The following is a 19,987-nucleotide window of genomic DNA, read 5'->3' as shown; positions in this document are numbered from 1 at the left end:
TAAAGTGAAGCTTATATGTCTGTCTTTCTTGAGACATATAAAACATATAAGTTTACTAACGAATTCACGTGAAATAAACATTGTTCTGAGAGAGAGTTGCTCGGTCGATCGATCTGTCAGGGGTCGGAGCTCGGCTATTATAAAAGTACACGTATCTTCGGTTTAAATTTAAATATGCCCATGGTAAGGTATTTAGAATGAAGCTTATATTTCTATCTTTCTTGTGACATATAAAACTTTAACGTTTATTAAGGAATCTGCGTGAAATAGGCATGGTTCTGAGATGAATGCTGCGGTTTTCGAGCTCGACGCGCGGCAATGGACGCCATATACACATCCAGTGGGTGTTATTGGACCCCATACCCATTTTATGGGTGGTTGGAGCCCCATACCCATTCTATGGGTGGTTGGAGCCCCATACCCATCCTGTGGGTTGTAGTGGACGCCATACTCATCCTGTGGGTGGTATTGGACCCCATACCCTTCCTGTGGGTGGATGTGATCCCCATACTCATCCTCTGGGTGGATGTGACCCTCATACCCATCCTGTGGGTGGTATTGCACCCCTTACTCACCTAACAGGTGGTAGTGGACAATATACCGATCCTGTAGTTGGTATAGTAGACACAATACCATCCTGTTTAGAGTAGTTTACCCCATAGACATTCCAATGAACCATCGTTTTCTGTTAGCGTTCCTACAAAACATCCTTTAAAGATTTGTAAAGCACCAACTATGGTATATAATATTGATTGGTGAAGGACTGTTATTCTATGTAATAATTTTTAGTGCTTATTATAATTTACTAAGAACAACTAATATTTCTCAAAACAAAACTACGAACCTTCAATAGGAAGTAGCTGATCTATAATATTCTAAGAGCATGGACAATAGTAGGTAAATTTCACAACCCATGTGGGACCTGAAAAGTACAATTTTCCTTATAATTGAACCAATCACGACTATTCTGCTATCTAGGTTGACGGACGGGTACTGTGAGACGCAAGTTGGTACGTGAGGAAGAGTTTGGGCCTTGGAAAAAAAAGTAACTGGGAATATATCACATATTTACTAATTCATATTCAACATATTGACTTTAAGCATTAAGTCATATATGTGCTGTCTTGTGTGAGAACGGGTTGAACATTGCATATGTATTTTTAACATTGAAATCCTGTATGGTAAAGATTAAGCTGTTTAAATTCTTTGTGTGCTTAATTAATGTTAAATGTATGCAATATCTCTTGATATGTTAATAACTTACTTCGTGTCAATAACTTTGCTTTGTGCTACAAGCATGGTAGACATCCTGTATTCATTCTTTTTAAAGAAAAGGAGGGATGTCATGTTCATAGAAAACGGCATCATCCGTTTGTATGTGCTGCGGCTCAAACACCAGCAGAGAGGTAAACAAGAAAGCATACGGAGTTGCGTGGTGACCGCCGGCCAGGTCGGACGTTCCTGAGGTCTCTCCACTTCTGGCTCGTGTTTACGTTGGGTGATCGCTTGTTTGCCCAGCTGGTGGTGGTTTGCCACTGACAGGGTGACGTTTGCTTCGCCATGGGGACGTCTCGCCCTCCAATGAAGAGGACGCTGTCAGCTGGTCTGGCGTTTACGGTGCCGGTGGACCATCCATTGGTTGGTGCCGCCCTCGTGGACATGCTGCATGTGCAGCTGTCTGACCTGGTGGGCATCCAGCTGCTTCAGGGCCACCGTGCTGTGGTCAAGTTCCGCCTCCAGGCTGCCTTTCAGGCGTTTCTCGAGCGGTGTGAGGGGCGTGTTTATCCTCTCCCTGATTCTGCTGGCTCCGTTAAGGTAGTGAATCTTAGTGTCACCTTGACGTCTGTGACGGTGCATGGTGCCCCCTTCGAATTTCAGGACGACTTTTTAACCTCCTGTTTCGAACGGTTTGGGACAGTGTTAAGTGTTCGTTGGAACAAGGTCGTTGCCGGGCACTGTGTTGGTATGCTTGACGGCTCCCGCACCCTGACGATGTCGCTGAAGTGTAGTGTACCGTCGTCGATGTCCGTGCTGTGATACACGCTCCGCTGCCAGTACCGGGGTCAACCGCGCACCTGTTATTGGTGTGGTCACGAGGGTCATCTGGCTGCGGCGTGCGACGTGGGAGCGACTGGTCGGGTGCATGTTCTTCGTGCGGAGGATTTTCCGCCCCTGTTGCGTTCGGACGGTGTGGGTGCTGTGCCTGAGGCGCCTGACTGCCTGTCTGCTGCTCCGCCTGTTGAGGCGAGCTCTACGGCCTGTGCTAGTGCCTGCTGTGGCCCCTGGGGTTGTTCAGCCGGTGTGTGAGGGTGTCGGGCCGTCGCCTGAGCTGTGTGTAGTGAAGGGTGTCCCGGTGGAGGTTCATGTCCCGCCCCCGCCTGTGGATGTGATACCGGCTCCCGGGGACGCGGGTTCTGCTGTTTTGGAGGGGGTGCTTCGGCAAGGTGAGGTGCCTGCCGTGCCTGTGTGTGTTGACTACTGTAGTTCTGCTCTTTCCATTCATTTGCAGAAGCGTGCACGTCGGTGTTCTGAGGCTGTTTCCGTGGATGATGTAGACAGTGTGGGTGATGTGGCCTCTGTGGACTCTTCGAACATTGCGGGTGTGGCCTGTGTGGATGTAAAGATGGTGGACGTGCCTGCGGAGGGGACTGCGGGGCGTGGTGTGGTGCGGCCTGTCTCGAAGCGTTCGCGGCGGGCTCGGAGTGTGTCTCCCCTTCGTGGTGTGCCTTGGGAGGAGGTGGGGGAGTATGGTGCTCAGCTGGCGTCCCCCGCCGTGGGTGATGGTGCTGTGCGGGGCTCCGAAGTTGCTACCTGTGCCCCCCCTCCTGCGTCTCCTGCTGTTTGGTCCCCGCAGTGGGGGGTTGTCCCTGATGGTCGGGACCTCGTCGTGATGTTGTGGAAAGATGTGCGCCGGGGGGCCTCGGCTCCTGTGCCTTGTGGTGGGGTCGCTGCCGCGCCTGCATCCCCTGCTGTTCCCCCTCCTTCCTTGCCCCGGTCTGGGGGTTGCCTAGTCCCGACTGCTGGGGTCGTGCCCTATGAGGGTCCGGAGTTGGGCCCTTATCGGGATGCCCGGGTGCTTCCGATCCCGTGGTGCTCGTCCACTATCTGGGTATCGTCAGAGAAGGAGTTTGTTTATAGGGTGCCGGATAGGATGTCTCAGCCGAGGGCACTGCGTGATGGCCGGCTGCCCGCCGACCTGTGGGTGATTTGGGAAGCGTACTGCTTGCGCTTTCCGATACGTAAGTTTCCGGAGAAGTATTAGTTCCCGTCTTGCGCACACTGCTACGCCGTGCCTGGATCAGCTGCCGCCGTGACCACGACGCCCCGCCCCCTGGTGCGGGGCGTCTCCCTCTAACGTTCGCCTCTGTTTTCGTCGCCACTCCTCTCTCTACAGCCCATCACATCTACCGCTTTTGACTTTCTTCTCCTCCTCACCATCAACGCGTCTCCTTACATCTGTCCTGGTGCAGTCATCAGGAGGGTTACCCCTTCATGCAAACTGCACCTGTTCTCAAGAAGAAGAAGAAGAAAGCATACAGGACGCCACCTGCTTGGAAGCTGCTAGTCATGTATCATTTTAAGTATTAAAGTCAGTAACCAAGCAATGGCTTTATATCAACCCTACAACCAAGACTTCCTCAGCAACACACAAACACCACAGGATCCAACTTGTGCCGTGATTTTTTTCTGTGATACTCGACGACGGTTCCAACTTGTGCCGTGATATTTTCTCAGTAAAACTCGACAGCTCCAACTTGTGCCGTGATTTTTTCCTGTGAAACTCGACGGCTCCAACTTGTGCTGGAATTTATACAGCAATTCCTCATTTATTTGAGTATAGATAATTTAGTATAGATAATTGAGTATAAATAAAACAGCACCTTTAACAGTAATTATGTAATGCTGTTGCTAGATATCGTGATATAATCCGCAAGTAGTTATCGTACATCTGGTAGTTCAGCAGATTAGTATCTGTGACCATAGGATAGTAAACTGTCCTCACATCCATCAAATAGCGGCCCAAATGTCGCACCGCAATTCAACCGTCTAGCAACTCAACTGCATCAATATACAACTATTAAATTCATAGGTTCACTCAGCTGGATGCTAGCCACTAAATTCATAGGTTAATCATTCCTAGACCTCTAAAATCCTAATTTGCTAACTTGCTTCTAAACCAACAGTCACAAATACATACATACATACATACATACATACATACATACATACATACATACATACATACATACATACATACATACATAAATATATAATTTACATACATACACATACTCCACAACTCATACATGCATAGACAATATCCTATTTTGACACCATTGCCCCATCTAATCATATGTAATTTACACAATATTAAGCCCTAAAATGTATTAAGAATAAGAACCCATTAACTCCAAAGCACATTCACCTCAAGCAATCTTTAATTTTTGTACTGTTAATTCATATGAATGCATACCAATCAACAAGGTGACCATATCATTCAAGCAAGTCCAAAGTATTATTAAATAACCTATTATATTCAAACACCAAATATTGTAATTACCTGAATAAATACTCACCTATATACTATACATATGGATAAACCAGGGTGTTTATGTCACATTGAAATATATTAGTAACTAGCAGTACCCGGCCACGCGTTGTGGCTCAGCAACGCATGTGCATTGCTGAGCCACAGCAACCTTCCCTGTCCCCCAGTCTTTCCACCATTCCCCCCTCACCGGTCTCGGCTTCTAACCATTCCTCACTCCACCATCCCCTTGTCCTCCCCACCATTCCCCACTCCACCATCCCCTCTTCCTTCCCACCATGCCCCACTTCCCTGTACCTTTGTCCTCCCCACCATTCTCCATTCCCCCTATCGCTTCGTCCCAACCTTCCCAAACTCCCCGTCCCCGCGTCCTTCCCCGCAGTTACCCCCTCCCTTGTGCCCTTGTCCTCCCCACCATCTCTCACTTCCGCCCCCACGTCATCCCCACCATTCCCCACTCCCTCGTCCGATGCCTTCCCAAATGGTCTGATGTTCCCATCAGAAAATTGGGAACGTCAAGCGATCTAATGTTCCCATCACTAAAATATAAGAAAATCAATTAAAAAAGGAAATGAAAATATGAAAAATAAAAAAATAAACTGTGCTCACGAAATAAATGGTATGGTTAACAACACAGCTCAATTCCAACGCAATTCACACAAAATAATTAAATCAAAATGAAAATATATGAAAATCTATGAAAATTCAATTTATCAATGCAATCAGAAACATTAAAAAGAAATTGTAATATATTTAGTATAGCATGTGTGTGTTGCTCTTACATGCAACAGATGGCGCTGTTTTTCAAGAAAAGCATAGTTTTACCTGTCACAGGTGTGGCATCTATACTTATACTTACGAAATGAATGGTATGGTAAACAACACAGCTCAATTCCAACACAATGTCACACAAAATAATTCAATAAAAAATAAAATAAATTGAAATCTATGAAAATATAATTTATCAATGCAGTTAGAAACATTGAAATGGAATTCGTTACATATTTAGTATAGCGTGCATGTTGCTATTATGTGTAACAGATGGCAATGTTTTTCAAAAACGCATGTTTTTACCTGTCACAGAGGTGGCTTATATATAGTAGGTATATAAAAAAAACACGCCTATTCGAATGCAACATTGTGTCAACATTACAAAGTAATCGGTGAAGAACTTTCGGGGATTACAGCGTGTGTTGCTCTTACGTCCAACAGATGGCACTGTTTTTAAAAAAAAAAAAACATGTTTTTTCCTGTCACAGGTGAGGCATGTATACAGTAGATATATAAAAAGACACGCCTATTCGAATGCAACGTTGTGTCAAAATTTCAAAGCAATCGGTAAAGAAGTTTCGAAGATTTCCCTCTCATGAAAAACACATGAAAAACAGTTTTTTTCACACACACACACACACACACACACACACACACACACACACACACACACACACACACACACACACACACACACACACACACACACACACACACACACACACACACACACACACACAGGCAGAAGGATTCACTACAAACGACAAAGAAGTGTGTGAGGAACTCAATAAGAAATTCCAAGAGGTCTTCACCTTAGAGGAAGGAGAAGTTCCAGAGATAAGAGAGGGAATAGCTAACCAGGAACCACTGGAAGAGCTTGAGATTACCAGCGGGGAAGTAAGGAAGTGTTTACTGGAGTTGGATGTGACAATGGCTGTAGGCCCAGATGGAATCTCCCCTTGGATACTAAAGAAAGGAGCAGAAGAACTGTGCCTACCACTCTCCATAGTGTATAACAAATCACTGGCAACAGGGGTACTGCCAGAAATTTTAAAAGCAGCTAACGTAGTCCCGATATACAAGAAAGAGGATAGACAGAAGGCACTGAATTACAAGCCAGTGTCCCTAACCTGTATACCATGCAAGCTGATGGAGAAGATTGTGCGAAGAAAGCTAGTGGAACATCTGGAGCGAAAGAACTTTGTAACACAGCATCAACATGGGTTCAGGGATGGCAAGTCCTGCCTCACAGGGTTACTTGAATTATATGACCAGGCAACAAAAATAAGGGAAGAAAGAGAAGGGTGGGCAGATTGCATATTTTTGGATTGTCATAAAGCCTTTGATACAGTGCCACACAAGAGACTAGTGAAAAAGCTGGAGATGCAGGCTGGAGTGAAAGGGAAGGTACTCCATTGGATAAAGGAGTACCTAAACATCAGGAGACAACGAGTCAGTGTGAGGGGTGAGGTCTCAGATTGGCGAGATGTTAAAAGTGGAGTCCCGCAGGGGTCAGTCCTTGGACCTATACTGTTTCTGATATATGTAAATGATCTCCCAGAGGGTATAGAATCGTTTCTCTCAATGTTTGCCGATGATGCAAAACTTATGTAGAGGATTGAAACTGAGGATGATAGTAGGAGGCTACAAGATGACCTAGACGGACTGAGTGAATGGTCCAACATATGTTGGACCATTTGTTGTTGCTGTTGAATTTGCTGTTGAAGTTCAACCCGAGTAAATGCAAAGTAATGAAACTAGGCAGTGGAAACAGGAGGCCAGACACAAGATACAGAATAGGAGATGAAGTACTTAATGAAACGGACAGAGAGAAAGATTTAGGAATTGATATCACACCAAACCTGTCTTCTGAAGCCCACATAAAAAGAATAACGTCTGCGGCATATGCGAGGCTGGCTAACATCAGATCAGCGTTCAGAAACCTGTGTAAGGAATCATTCAGAATCTTGTACACCACATATGTAAGAGCAATCCCGGAGTATGCGGCCCCAGCATAGAGCCCGTATCTTGTCAAGCACAAGACAAAGCTGGAAAAAGTTCAAAGGTATGCCACTAGACTAGTCCCAGAACTAAGAGGCATGAGTTACGAGGAAAGGCTGCGGGAAATGCACCTTACGACACTGGAAGACAGAAGAGTAAGGGGAGACATGATCACAACCAATAAAATCCTCAGGGGAATCGACCGGGTAAACAAGGATAAACTATTCAACACTGGTGGGACGCGAACAAGCGGGACACTGGAGGAAACTGAGTACCCACATGAGCCACTGAGACGTTAGAAGGAACTTTTTCAGTGTCAGAGTAGTTAACGGATGGAATGCATTAGGCAGTGATGTGGTAGAGGCTGACTCCATACACAGTTTCAAATGTAGATATGATACAGCCCAGTAGGCTCAGGAATCTGTACATCAGTTGATTGACAGTTGAGAGGCGGGACCAAACAGCCAAAGCTCAACCCCCGCAAGCACAAATAGGTGAGTACACACACACCCAGCCCAGCTCAGCCTCACCTCTCCTCATCCCCTCTCCTTCCATATGACCCCCCACCCCCACCCTTGTGAGGGGGGGCACATGGACCCCCCGTGGGGGACGGGGAGAAACCCCTTCCCCAGCTCTTCCTCCATTTCCCTCTTCTCCCCTTCTGCCCCAATGCATACACCTACCCTTGAGTTCCCCCTGACTAATGCAACCTCCCTCCCATTCTCACTATCCATGTTCCATCTGCCCCTCTTCCCCACACCCTCTCTATCCTTCTCCCCCCAACCTCTCAACCTCTATCTGACTCCCAACCATACGCTACCTCTCAACCCCTATATGCCTCTCAGACCCTCCCAAATCTTCAGAACCAGTAGGCCCTTCCTACTCCAGACCTACCTACCCAGGCCCTACCCCAGACCTTCCTATCTACATTCCTAGATGCCCAGCCAACCATTCACCCCCAAGCACCTTTCCCAACTCCTTTCACCCCCAGACACCCCCCCCCTAGATCCCCCCAGACACACCCCGGATCCCCCCAGCCCAATTCACCACCCAGCAACCCCCCCAGATCCCCCCCCCCCAAACCCCTAAGGAAAGGGCGAACTCTGAAACCAGAGTTTCCATGAAGAATTTCAAGGTTTGGTACACCAATGCTGATGGGGTATCTAATAAAGCAGAAGGGATAAACGAAAGAATGAGTGATGCAGATCCATAGTTGCAATAGTGGAAACTAAAATAAATAACATGATCTCGGATGCAATCTTTCCAGAGGGCTACCAGGTGATAAGAAAAGAGAGGACACGGAGACAGGGAGGGGGAGTGGCACTCCTAATAAAGCGGAAATAGAAGTTTGAAGACCTGGGAAATCGGGTTACAAATGAAAGCACGAGCTTCATACATGGAACTCTGACAGCAGATGGGAGGAAGATTGTGATCTTGGTAATCTACAATCCCCCTCCAAACAGTTGAAGACCCAGGCAGGAGTATGATGACAATAACAAGGTATGCATAGATGAACTGCAGAAGGCAGCAACATTAACTCACAGAATGAGAGCGAAGCTGCTGGTCATGGGGGACCTAAATCATGGAGAGATAAATTAGGAATCAAGGAATCCCCTTGGAAAGGGGACGAAACGTGGGGAACAAAGTTGGTAGATGTTGTAGACAGGAATTTCCTAACACAACATGTGAAGGAAGACACAATGGAAAGATGAGGAGATGCACCGAGCCTATTAGACGTGATTTTCACCCAGAACGTAGAAGACAGCGAGAATTTGGAGCATGAAATACCTCTAGGGGCCAGCGACCATTGTGTCCTAGTCTTTGACTACATGATGGAATTCAAACTTGTGACCATGGGACAAGAGGTCTGGAAAAGGAGAGTTGACTACAGGAAAGGGGACTGCAGGAGGATAAGGGACTATCTGAGAGAAGTGCAGTGGGAGGAAGAAATTAGAGGAAAAACAGTCCAAGATATGATGGACCTAGTCATACGGAAATGCCAGGAGGCCGAAGAGAGATTTATACCAACAGTACAGGGAAAAAATAAGAGGGAATGTAATAACCCATTGTTTAATATACAGTGTCAGGAAGCAAAAATGGCCAGCAGGCGGGAGTTTCGGAAGTACAACAGACAAAGGACAGAGGACAACAGGATCAGATGCAACAGAGCTAGGAACGATTACATTAACATAAGACGAACATCGGAAAGGGACTATGAGAACGATATTGCGATCAAAGCGAAAAAGCAACCTAAATTACTACACAGCCATATAAGACGAGAACTGTCGGTGAACGACCAAGTAACAAGACTAAGAAAACCCGAGGGGAGCATATACTGAAAGTGACAAGGAAATCTGCAAGGCACTGAATGCCAGTTTCCATGGAGTGTTCACTACCGAGCCTGAGCAGGCCCCATTGTTAGAAGAGATTACCCTAGATGAAAGACTTTCAGATATAGAGGTGACAGCAGGGGAGGTAATGAAAAAGTTGACAACACTGGATGCAAATAAAGCAGTTGGACCAGACAAAGTATCACCGTGGATACTAAAAGAGGCAGCGCAGGCCCTCAGCTTGCCTCTGGCAATGATCTTTAATGAGTCACATATGTCGGGAGAATTGCCCAGTTGTTGGAAGAAGGCAAATGTCGTACTGATTTTCAAGAAAGGCGATAAGGAGGAGGCACTTAACTATAGACCTGTATCACTGACAAGCATCCCCTGTAAAATACTGGAAAGAATAATTAGGCTACGACTGGTTGCACACCTGGAGAACGTTAGGTTTGTGAACACACATCAACATGGGTTCTGTAAAAGGAAATCGAACCTAACAAACCTTTTGGAATTCTATGATAAAATAACGAGGATAAGACAGGACAGAGATGGTTGGGCAGACTGCATATTTCTGGACTGCCAAAAAAGCCTATAATACAGTACCGCACATGAGACTGGTGTTTAAACTCGAGAGGCAGGCGGGGGTGGGAGGAAAGGTCCTAGCATGGATAAAGAACAACCTAACAGGAAAGAGCCACGGAGTTACGGTAAGGGGCGAGAAGTCGGACTGGCGAACAGTATCGAGTGGAGTACCACAAGGATCAGTGCTGGGACCGATTCCATTTCTAATATATGTTAACGACATATATACAGGAGTAGAGTCCATCATGTCGATGTTCGCGGATGACTCAAAGTTGATGAGAAGAGTTGTGACAGATGAGGAGTGCAGGATCCTCCAAGAGGACCTGAACAGGTTGCAGAGATGGTCAGAGAAATGGCTACTGGAGTTCAACTTGAGCAAATATAAAGTTATGGAAATGGGACTAGGTGATAGAAGACCAAAGGAACAGTACACAATGAAGGGGAACAGCCTACTTGTGACGACGCAAGAAAGAGACCTGGGCGTGGACGTAACACCTAATCTATCTCCTGAAGCACATATAAATAGGATAACAACAGCAGCGTACTCTACACTGGCAAAAGTTAGAACATCATTCAGAAACCTAAGTAATGAGACATTTAGGGCACTTTACACTGCCTACGTGAGGCCAGTCTTAGAGTATGCCGCCTCATCATGGAGTCCCCATCTGAAGATGCATATAAGGAAACTGGAAAAGGTTCAGAGGTTTGCAACGAGATTCGTCCCAGAGTTACGAGGGATGGGGTATGAGGAGCGCCTGAAGGAACTGTGCCTTACGACACTAGAAAGAAGATGGGAGATGGGGGATATGATAGGAATGCATAAAATACTCAGGGTGACTGACAGAGTGGACATAGACGAAATGTGTACACGGAATAGTAACAAAACGAGGGGACATGGGTGGAAGCTGGAAACTCAGATGAGTCACAGGGATTTTAGGAAGTTTTCTTTTAGCGTGGGAGTAGTGGGAAAATAGAATGTACTTAAGGAACAGGTTGTGGAAGCATATACTATTCATAATTTTAAAACTAGGTATGATAGGGAAATAGGACCATAGGCATTGCTGTAAACAACCGATGTTTTTGCACTTTCCACAAAAGTGGAGTTGGAAATTCTGTTGGACGACATATTCGACCTCGAGACACAAAAGGTCACTACCAAAGATACCTTACAAGCAGAACTTATTGCGGAAGGAGGAAAGAATCGAGGCAATTACAGAAGTACCATACTGTCCCCCGAGCTCAAAGCGGCAGCTAAAAGCCTTCGTGAGAACAAGGAGATAGTTGTCAGGAGAGGTGACAAGTCGCCAATATACGTCATTCTTAAAAAAGACGAATATCTGGCGAAAATGAACCTCATACTCTCTGACCAAACTAAATTCCAAAGGGTAACGAAGGACACTACAGCCGAATTGAAAGCAAAGGTCAACAAACTGATCGAAACTGTGAACGCCAAGAAATCCGGACTCCACCTGCCAAAGATTATTGGGGAATATAAACCTGGATATGCGTATGGAAATGTCAAGACACACAAGCCTGGAAACCCACTTCGGCTAATCATTAGCCAGATACCCACACCCACTTACAGACTGGCGAAGCGACTCAACGGCCTGCTGACTCCTTATGTCCCTTGCGCCTTCAGCCTGAAGTCTCCAAAGGAATTTGTTGACTTACTGCGGGGCACACGGGCCACAGGGATAAGAGCCTCGTTGGACGTAGAATCACTGTTCACCAATGTACCTGTGGACGAGACAATCGGAATGATTACAGTCTTAGTGTATCGTGATCCAGCCTGTACTCCTCTTGACATACCAGAAAATATTCTAAGGAAACTACTCCAAGCTTGTACTAAAGAGGCACCCTTCTTGAGCCCGGATGGGCACATGTATAAGCAAGTAGATGGGGTCGCCATGGGTTCTCCCCTAGGTGTCCTGTTTGCAAACTTCTACATGGGTACCATCGAGCAAAAAGTCTTAGTCGACATGAACTTGAAACCGGCCATATACTGCAGGTATGTTGACGACATTTTTACACAGGTACCTGATGTCAGACATCTGCAGGAGCTGAAGGAGGCATTTGAGCAGAGTTCCGTGCTGCGTTTCACTTACGAGATGGAAAAGGATGGGAAGCTGCCCTTTCTAGATGTAACAGTCATGGAAAAGAGCGGAGGTTTCCACACTGCAGTCTACACTAAGGAAACGAACATAGGAATGTGCCTAAATGCCAACAGCGACTGCCCAGACAGGTACAAGAGGAGTGTTGTTAAAGCATATGTCGACCGTGCTCTCAGCCACAGCTCAGAATGGAAGCAAGTCGACGAAGAACTCTGTAGGGTAAGGCAGGTCCTAGTCAACAATGGCTTCTCCAATGGTTTCGTCGAAGACATCATAAGAAGGAAAGTGAAACGCCATGCAACCTCTGAAGAGACAACTAACACAACACCTATACCCCCTATTAGACTATTTTACAGGAACTTCTTTTCCACAGCTCATAAAACGAAGGAAAGGGTCCTGAAAGATATTGTTAATAGAAACGTTATCCCTACAGACAAAAATCAGAGGATACAACTGACGATTTACTATAAAACCAGAAAAACGGCCAGCCTACTCATGAGAAACTCTCCAGACACAAAACAGAACGCTTTAAAAGAGACCAACGTCGTCTATGCCTTCAAATGCCCTCTTGGGGACTGTAAGCTCCAAAAAACCCAGTATATAGGCAAGACAACAACATCTCTTTCTAGGCGTTTAACGATGCATAAGCAACAGGGCTCCATTAAGGAACATATAATCTCTTCCCACAACCAAACCATCGCCAGAGAAATCCTAGTAAACAACACAGAAATCATCGATAGATACAGCGATAGCAGGCGGCATGACGTTTGCGAGGCACTACACATTAAAAAGTCAACACCAGCAATCAACAGCCAATTAATGCACAACTATATTCTACCCACCTCAAGACTCCGCTCCAATATAGAAGCATCAAGAAATATGGACCAATAGGCTTTCTACAATCACTTCCATTCAATACCCATTGTTTTGTGTTCTGTCTTGTGTTGATGAATTTAATACCCTATTAATACCACCTCACCCCATCCACCTCACTCAAATGTAGATATAAACAAATCGGAGATGTGTAAGTTCTATTCAGTTGTGTATGTGTAAACTAAAGTCTTTGAAAATGTAATAAGTTTCACGAAACGCGCTCAAGTGTCGCGTCAGACTAGAAATAAAAATGAATTTTGGAGAATTGATTTTTGAATTACCACCAACAGTGAAAAGAAATGTACGAAAGATCGAGAAAATTCGTGTTAGAATTATTAATCTTACTTTTTCGGTCATATTTAATAATATATATATATATATATATATATATATATATATATATATATATATATATATATATATATATATATATATATATATATATATATATATATATATATATATATATATATATATATATATATATATATATATATCGTACCTAGTAGCCAGAACTCACTTCTGAGCCTACTATGCAAGGCCCGATTTGCCTAATAAGCCAAGTTTTCATGAATTAATTGCTTTTCAACTACCTAACCTACCTAACCTAACCTAACCTAACTTTCTCGGCTACCTAACATAACCTAACCTATAGAGATAGGTTAGGTTAGGTTAGGTAGGGTTGGTTAGGTTCGGTCATATATCTACATTAATTTTAACTCCAATAAAAAAAATTGACCTCTTACATAATGAAATGAGTTGCTTTATTATTTCATAAGAAAAAAATTAAAGAAAATATATTAATTCATGAAAACTTGGCTTATTAGGCAAATCGGGCCTTGCATTATAGGCTGAAAAGTGAATTCTGGCTACTAGGTACGACATATATATATATATATTATTAAATATGACCGAAAAAGTAAGATTAATAATTCTAACACGAATTTTCTCAATCTTTCGTACATTACGCTTCACTGTTGGAGGTAAATCAAAAATCACTTCTCCAAAATTCATTTTTATTTCTAGTCTGACGCGACATGGGCGCGTTTCGTAAAACTTATTACATTTTCAAAGACTTCACAAATACACAACTGATTAGAACTTACGTCTCTCTGATATTATATCTACATTTGAGTGAGGTGGGAAGGATGATGTGGCATTAACACAAGACAGAACAGGGGATATTAATAGGGTATTAAAAGTATCAACACAAGACAGAACAGAAACAATGGGTATTGAATAGAAGTGTTTGTAGAAAGCCTATTGGTCCATATTTCTTGATGCTTCTATATTGGAGCGGAGTCTTGAGGTGGGTAGAATATAGTTGTGCAATAATTGGCTGTTGATTGCTGGTGTTGACTTCTTGATGTGTAGTGCCTCGCAAACGTCAAGCCGCCTGCTATCGCTGTATCTGTCGATGATTTCTGTGTTGTTTACTAGGATTTCTCTGGCGATGGTTTGGTTATGGGAAGAGATTATATGTTCCTTAATGGAGCCCTGTTGCTTATGCATCGTTAAACGCCTAGAAAGAGATGTTGTTGTCTTGCCTATATACTGGGTTTTTTGGAGCTTACAGTCCCCAAGTGGGCATTTGAAGGCATAGACGACGTTAGTCTCTTTTAAAGCGTTCTGTTTTGTGTCTGGAGAGTTTCTCATGAGTAGGCTGGCCGTTTTTCTGGTTTTATAGTAAATCGTCAGTTGTATCCTCTGATTTTTGTCTGTAGGGATAACGTTTCTATTAACAATATCTTTCAGGACCCTTTCCTCCGTTTTATGAGCTGTGGAAAAGAAGTTCCTGTAAAATAGTCTAATAGGGGGTATAGGTGTTGTGTTAGTTGTCTCTTCAGAGGTTAACCTCTGAAGAGACAACTAACACAACACCTATACCCCCTATTAGACTATTTTACAGGAACTTCTTTTCCACAGCTCATAAAACGGAGGAAAGGGTCCTGAAAGATATTGTTAATAAAAACGTTATCCCTACAGACAAAAATCAGAGGATACAACTGATGATTTACTATAAAACCAGAAAAACGGCCAGCCTACTCATGAGAAACTCTCCAGACACAAAACAGAACGCTTTAAAAGAGACTAACGTCGTCTATGCCTTCAAATGCCCACTTGGGGACTGTAAGCTCCAAAAAACCCAGTATATAGGCAAGACAACAACATCTCTTTCTAGGCGTTTAACGATGCATAAGCAACAGGGCTCCATTAAGGAACATATAATCTCTTCCCATAACCAAACCATCGCCAGAGAAATCCTAGTAAACAACACAGAAATCATCGACAGATACAGCGATAGCAGGCGGCTTGACGTTTGCGAGGCACTACACATCAAGAAGTCAACACCAGCAATCAACAGCCAATTATTGCACAACTATATTCTACCCACCTCAAGACTCCGCTCCAATATAGAAGCATCAAGAAATATGGACCAATAGGCTTTCTACAAACACTTCTATTCAATACCCATTGTTTCTGTTCTGTCTTGTGTTGATACTTTTAATACCCTATTAATATCCCCTGTTCTGTCTTGTGTTAATGCCACATCATCCTTCCCACCTCACTCAAATGTAGATATAATATCAGAGAGACGTAAGTTCTAATCAGTTGTGTATTTGTGAAGTCTTTGAAAATGTAATAAGTTTTACGAAACGCGCCCGTGTCGCGTCAGACTAGAAATAAAAATGAATTTTGGAGAAGTGATTTTTGATTTACCTCCAACAGTGAAGCGTAATGTACGAAAGATTGAGAAAATTCGTGTTAGAATTATTAATCTTACTTTTTCGGTCATATTTAATAATATATGTCTACAGGAAAGACTGCTACCAAAATATACTAATATATATATATATATATATATATATATATATATATATATATATATATATATATATATATATATATATATATATATATATATATATATATATATATATATATATATATATATATATATATATATATATATAATATTTTTATACATATATAGCCGCCTGTGGATCAATACTGATCCACAAGTGGCCAGTTCTCAACAATAGGAAGATGAATATGGGGTGCACAATAATCTGTAAACAAAGTCTTCATATTTACTTATTGATGGCCTTTGACGTAGTAAAGCCAAATGTCCTAAAATAGATGAAAATGCTCAGTGTCACAACATCCAGTTTTTGTGGGTAAGATTTGTATTATTATTTGCAATATTGTTATTGTCAACATTTATTTAATTAATATTATTGTCCTTGTCCTTGTATACTATAACAGCAGGTATGGCGCCTGCCACGCCCTCTGATGACTACCTGGTCGGACAATTCTGAACGACATTTAAGTACTTGGATTATATTCGAAATTCACGTTCCTTTTCTCTTCGCAGATGTCTTCGTCTGTGAGAGTTCGTCTCGCACTGGGGGTGATGGCCCTGCTGGGAGGCGCTTGCTCTACTTCCCTAATGCTGACGGGACCTGAACCCGCCGTGATACGCACCCCAGAGTCTCGCTTCTCTTGTCTGGCGAAGCTTGGGTTTCCTTGGGCCCCAAAGTACCTCTACTTACAGATCCCCGGGCATCAGAAATCCCTGAGGGTGCACTACATAGATGAGGGTGAGAGTCTGAATGGATGAAGTGAAGTGACTGCATAGCATACCTATTCATTAGAATGTCTGTTTTCCGTTAAAATCTCGAGGCGCTAGCCTCACCAAACTTTGCACAGTGATTGATAAGGGTTGGTGCCCATAACTTGCTTATCCAAGCACTCTCTACCCTCCCTTTATGCATACCCCTCCCCCTCCTCTTCTTCTTTTTCTTGTACTTCTTCTTCTTGAGAGAGAGAGAGAGAGAGAGAGAGAGAGAGAGAGAGAGAGAGAGAGAGAGAGAGAGAGAGAGAGAGAGAGAGAGAGAGAGAGAGAGAGAGAGAGAGAGAGAGAGAGAGAGAGAGAGAGAGTGAGTGAGTGAGTGAGTGAGTGAGTGAGTGAGTGAGTGAGTGAGTGAGTGAGTGAGTGAGTGAGTGAGTGAGTGAGTGAGAGAGTGAGAGAGTGAGAGAGTGAGAGAGTGAGAGAGTGAGAGAGTGAGAGAGTGAGAGAGTGAGAGAGTGAGAGAGTGAGAGAGAGAGAGAGAGAGAGAGAGAGGGAGAGAGGAGAGAGGAGAGAGAGAGAGAGAGAGAGAGAGAGAGAGAGAGAGAGAGAGAGAGAGAGAGAGAGAGAGAGAGAGAGAGAGAGAGAGAGAGAGAGAGAGAGAGAGAGAGAGAGAGAGAGAGAGGAGAGAGAGAGGAGAGAGAGTTTCCTCGAGGTTGACACCTGAAGCTTCTCCCAAATGTGGGTATGGCCGTGAGGCAGCGGAGGTTTGAGATCAGGGTTTTCCTTACTCTAGATGAGCTGCCTTTCCGGTTGTAGAGTCGCATCTACCAGGAGCAGCTGGTTGTAAGGCGCCAGAGGCACGAGCTCGTGCCCGAGGACGAGGACCTGAAGGGCCGCCCCTGGTACTACTCCTGCAGCAGGCTGGTGGCCCTGCAGAACCTCCCGGGGTAGGACTGGAAGTCTTCTGGGGACTACACACACAACTCAAATATTATAATAATAATATCATCATCATTATTATTATAACAATAATAATGTACATATACGGAACCCTATCTGTACATATTATCACATGTATCAACCCATCCTCCTGTTTAGATAGTATCTATTGTTACGGTCGTCAATAGTCACGAATTCGTTCGTACTTAGTTTTTAGACAGTAGTATACCGACTAGTATGGAATTATTTACAAACAATGAAGCTATATAAAAACTTAACTATTCCTAGACCTAGTATAGCACACATATGTATTATATATGTCGTGTATGAGGCCTAGGAAGGTTAGGTTAGGTTAGTTTAGTTTGTCTTTCCAACACAAGTAAAAAAAAAAATTCTGGTTTGTCCAACTCAATAGTGCCAATTTCTACATTCTAATTTCGTTGCTCGTCGGTATGTATACTATGGTCCTCATCGTTACTATAAGTATTACCAAAGCAGGTGGATGGGCTGTTTGTGTACAAAGGCACACTCACTTCACTACGCCTTCCACAGGACCCGTGGACGCCCGGGAGACCCTTCTGCTGCTGCATGGGACGCCCTCCTGGTCCTTCCTCTACCGACTTATGATCCCTGTCTTCTTGGCTGCTGGGTTCCGCGTAGTCGCCCTCGACCAGGTCGGGTTTGGCCGCTCCGACAAGCTGACGGACCCTAACGCATATTTCCACGACCTGCAGGTGGCTGCGGTGGCGCTTGTGGTGCGCTCCCTCGACCTGCAGGTAACAAATGGCTGTTCCTTAACTGATTTGTTATAGATATTAAAATATTAATGGATGTTTAGGTTCGGTGCAGAATAAAATTCCTTTTAAATTTTACTATGCGTTCATTTTAATTTCATTATTGCTACAATTAATTCTAACTAGATATTATGTGGCAGGGGGTGACGGTGGTGATGCAGGATCTGGGTGGGCCAACTGGTGTGAGTGCGGTGGTTCGAGACCCGTGGCGGTACCATCGCCTGGTGCTACTCAACACGTGGCTTCCTCAAGGCAACATTTTGTCTTCGCCTGCATCCGTCAGGGATCACTTGCCCTACCTCTCCTGGCGCTTCCTTGTCCAAGTCATGGGACGTAAGATACCCGTCGACATCGTCTTCCAAATATCGTCTGATGCCCCTCATGACGCCATTAAGTGGGGTTACGGAGCTCCATTCCCCTCAGAAGTGTACAAAGCGGGACCCTCATGGTGGCCTCTCATGATACCACTTGAAGAGAGTGACCCAGTGGCGCGCGAGATGCAGGCGGCGGCAATGTTTCTGCAAAACTGGACTGGCCCGGCGCTACTGGGCTACACAGACGGGGAAGTGTTCACAATCCCTGGACGACCCCTGCTACAGCGAGTCCTGCCCGGGGCGTGTCAGGTCACCGTCCCAGATGCCGGACACTTCTTGCAGGAAGACCAAGGTCCTACAGTGGCCAGCCTCATAGTTGACTTCATAGAGCGAGGTTGCTGAGCCTTCATGGGGTACCCAACATCTTTCCGGTGGGGGTTTCACCCTCCTAGTTGTACATCTCTCCAGAACCACTCACAGCGCTCCAGTCACAGTATCATTATAAACACAAATAAGGATGAGGGATAGCAGGGATAAAACAAGGAAATAGACGGAAGTACAAGTTAATGGACGATAGGCCCGATATGATAAACAGGATAGAGATGTCGACGGCATAGTGAATAAATGGATATAAGGGTGAGATATGGATGAGAAAGTAGAGAGAACAAGTGAATATATGAGAGAGGGAGAGAGGAAAGAGGAAACAAGGTAATAGGTGGGAGAGTGAGAGGATGGACAGAATAAGAATATATGAAGGGGTGATAGAATAAACAGAAAAACAACACGGAAAGGCAAAAGGATGGAGAGAATAAAGAACATAAAGACAAAAGGATGAAAGAATATACAGAAAAAAGGAATATACGACACAGTGAGCGATTGGCAAAAACGAAAGAAAAGATTAAAGGGAAATCAAATGTTCAGAACCAGGCACAGTAGAAACTGTGAGGATACGGACAGAACAAGGTAAGTAGGGTATAGTGGGGAAGAGGCTGAACAGAACAAGTAAGCAGACGTCAATACTATGTCAAGCACCATATACTACCTCAAGCACCACATACTATATCAAGCACCACATACAACGTCAAGCCCCACATAATACACCAAGTACCATATAGTACGTCAGTCACAAAATAATACGTCAAGCACAAC

The 19,987-nt window shown here is 44.3% G+C and overlaps 1 protein-coding gene across 1 annotated transcript; it reads left to right on the top strand.

The window, feature by feature from the left end:
- The first annotated feature begins 1,659 nt into the window (after positions 1-1,659).
- Positions 1,660-19,519, top strand: LOC123768019 (haloalkane dehalogenase-like). The gene is made up of 4 exons (XM_069306482.1): positions 1,660-1,815; positions 16,594-16,819; positions 18,283-18,506; positions 18,665-19,519. The coding sequence occupies exons 1-4, from the start codon at positions 1,660-1,662 to the stop codon at positions 19,238-19,240; spliced, it is 1,182 nt and encodes a 393-aa protein (XP_069162583.1). The 3' UTR covers positions 19,241-19,519.
- Positions 19,520-19,987: the final 468 nt, after the last annotated feature.

This window comes from Procambarus clarkii, chromosome 58 (genome assembly GCF_040958095.1).
Source record: "Procambarus clarkii isolate CNS0578487 chromosome 58, FALCON_Pclarkii_2.0, whole genome shotgun sequence".
Taxonomy (NCBI): Eukaryota; Metazoa; Arthropoda; class Malacostraca; order Decapoda; family Cambaridae; genus Procambarus; species Procambarus clarkii.
This window is presented reverse-complemented; position numbering and strand designations above follow the sequence as displayed.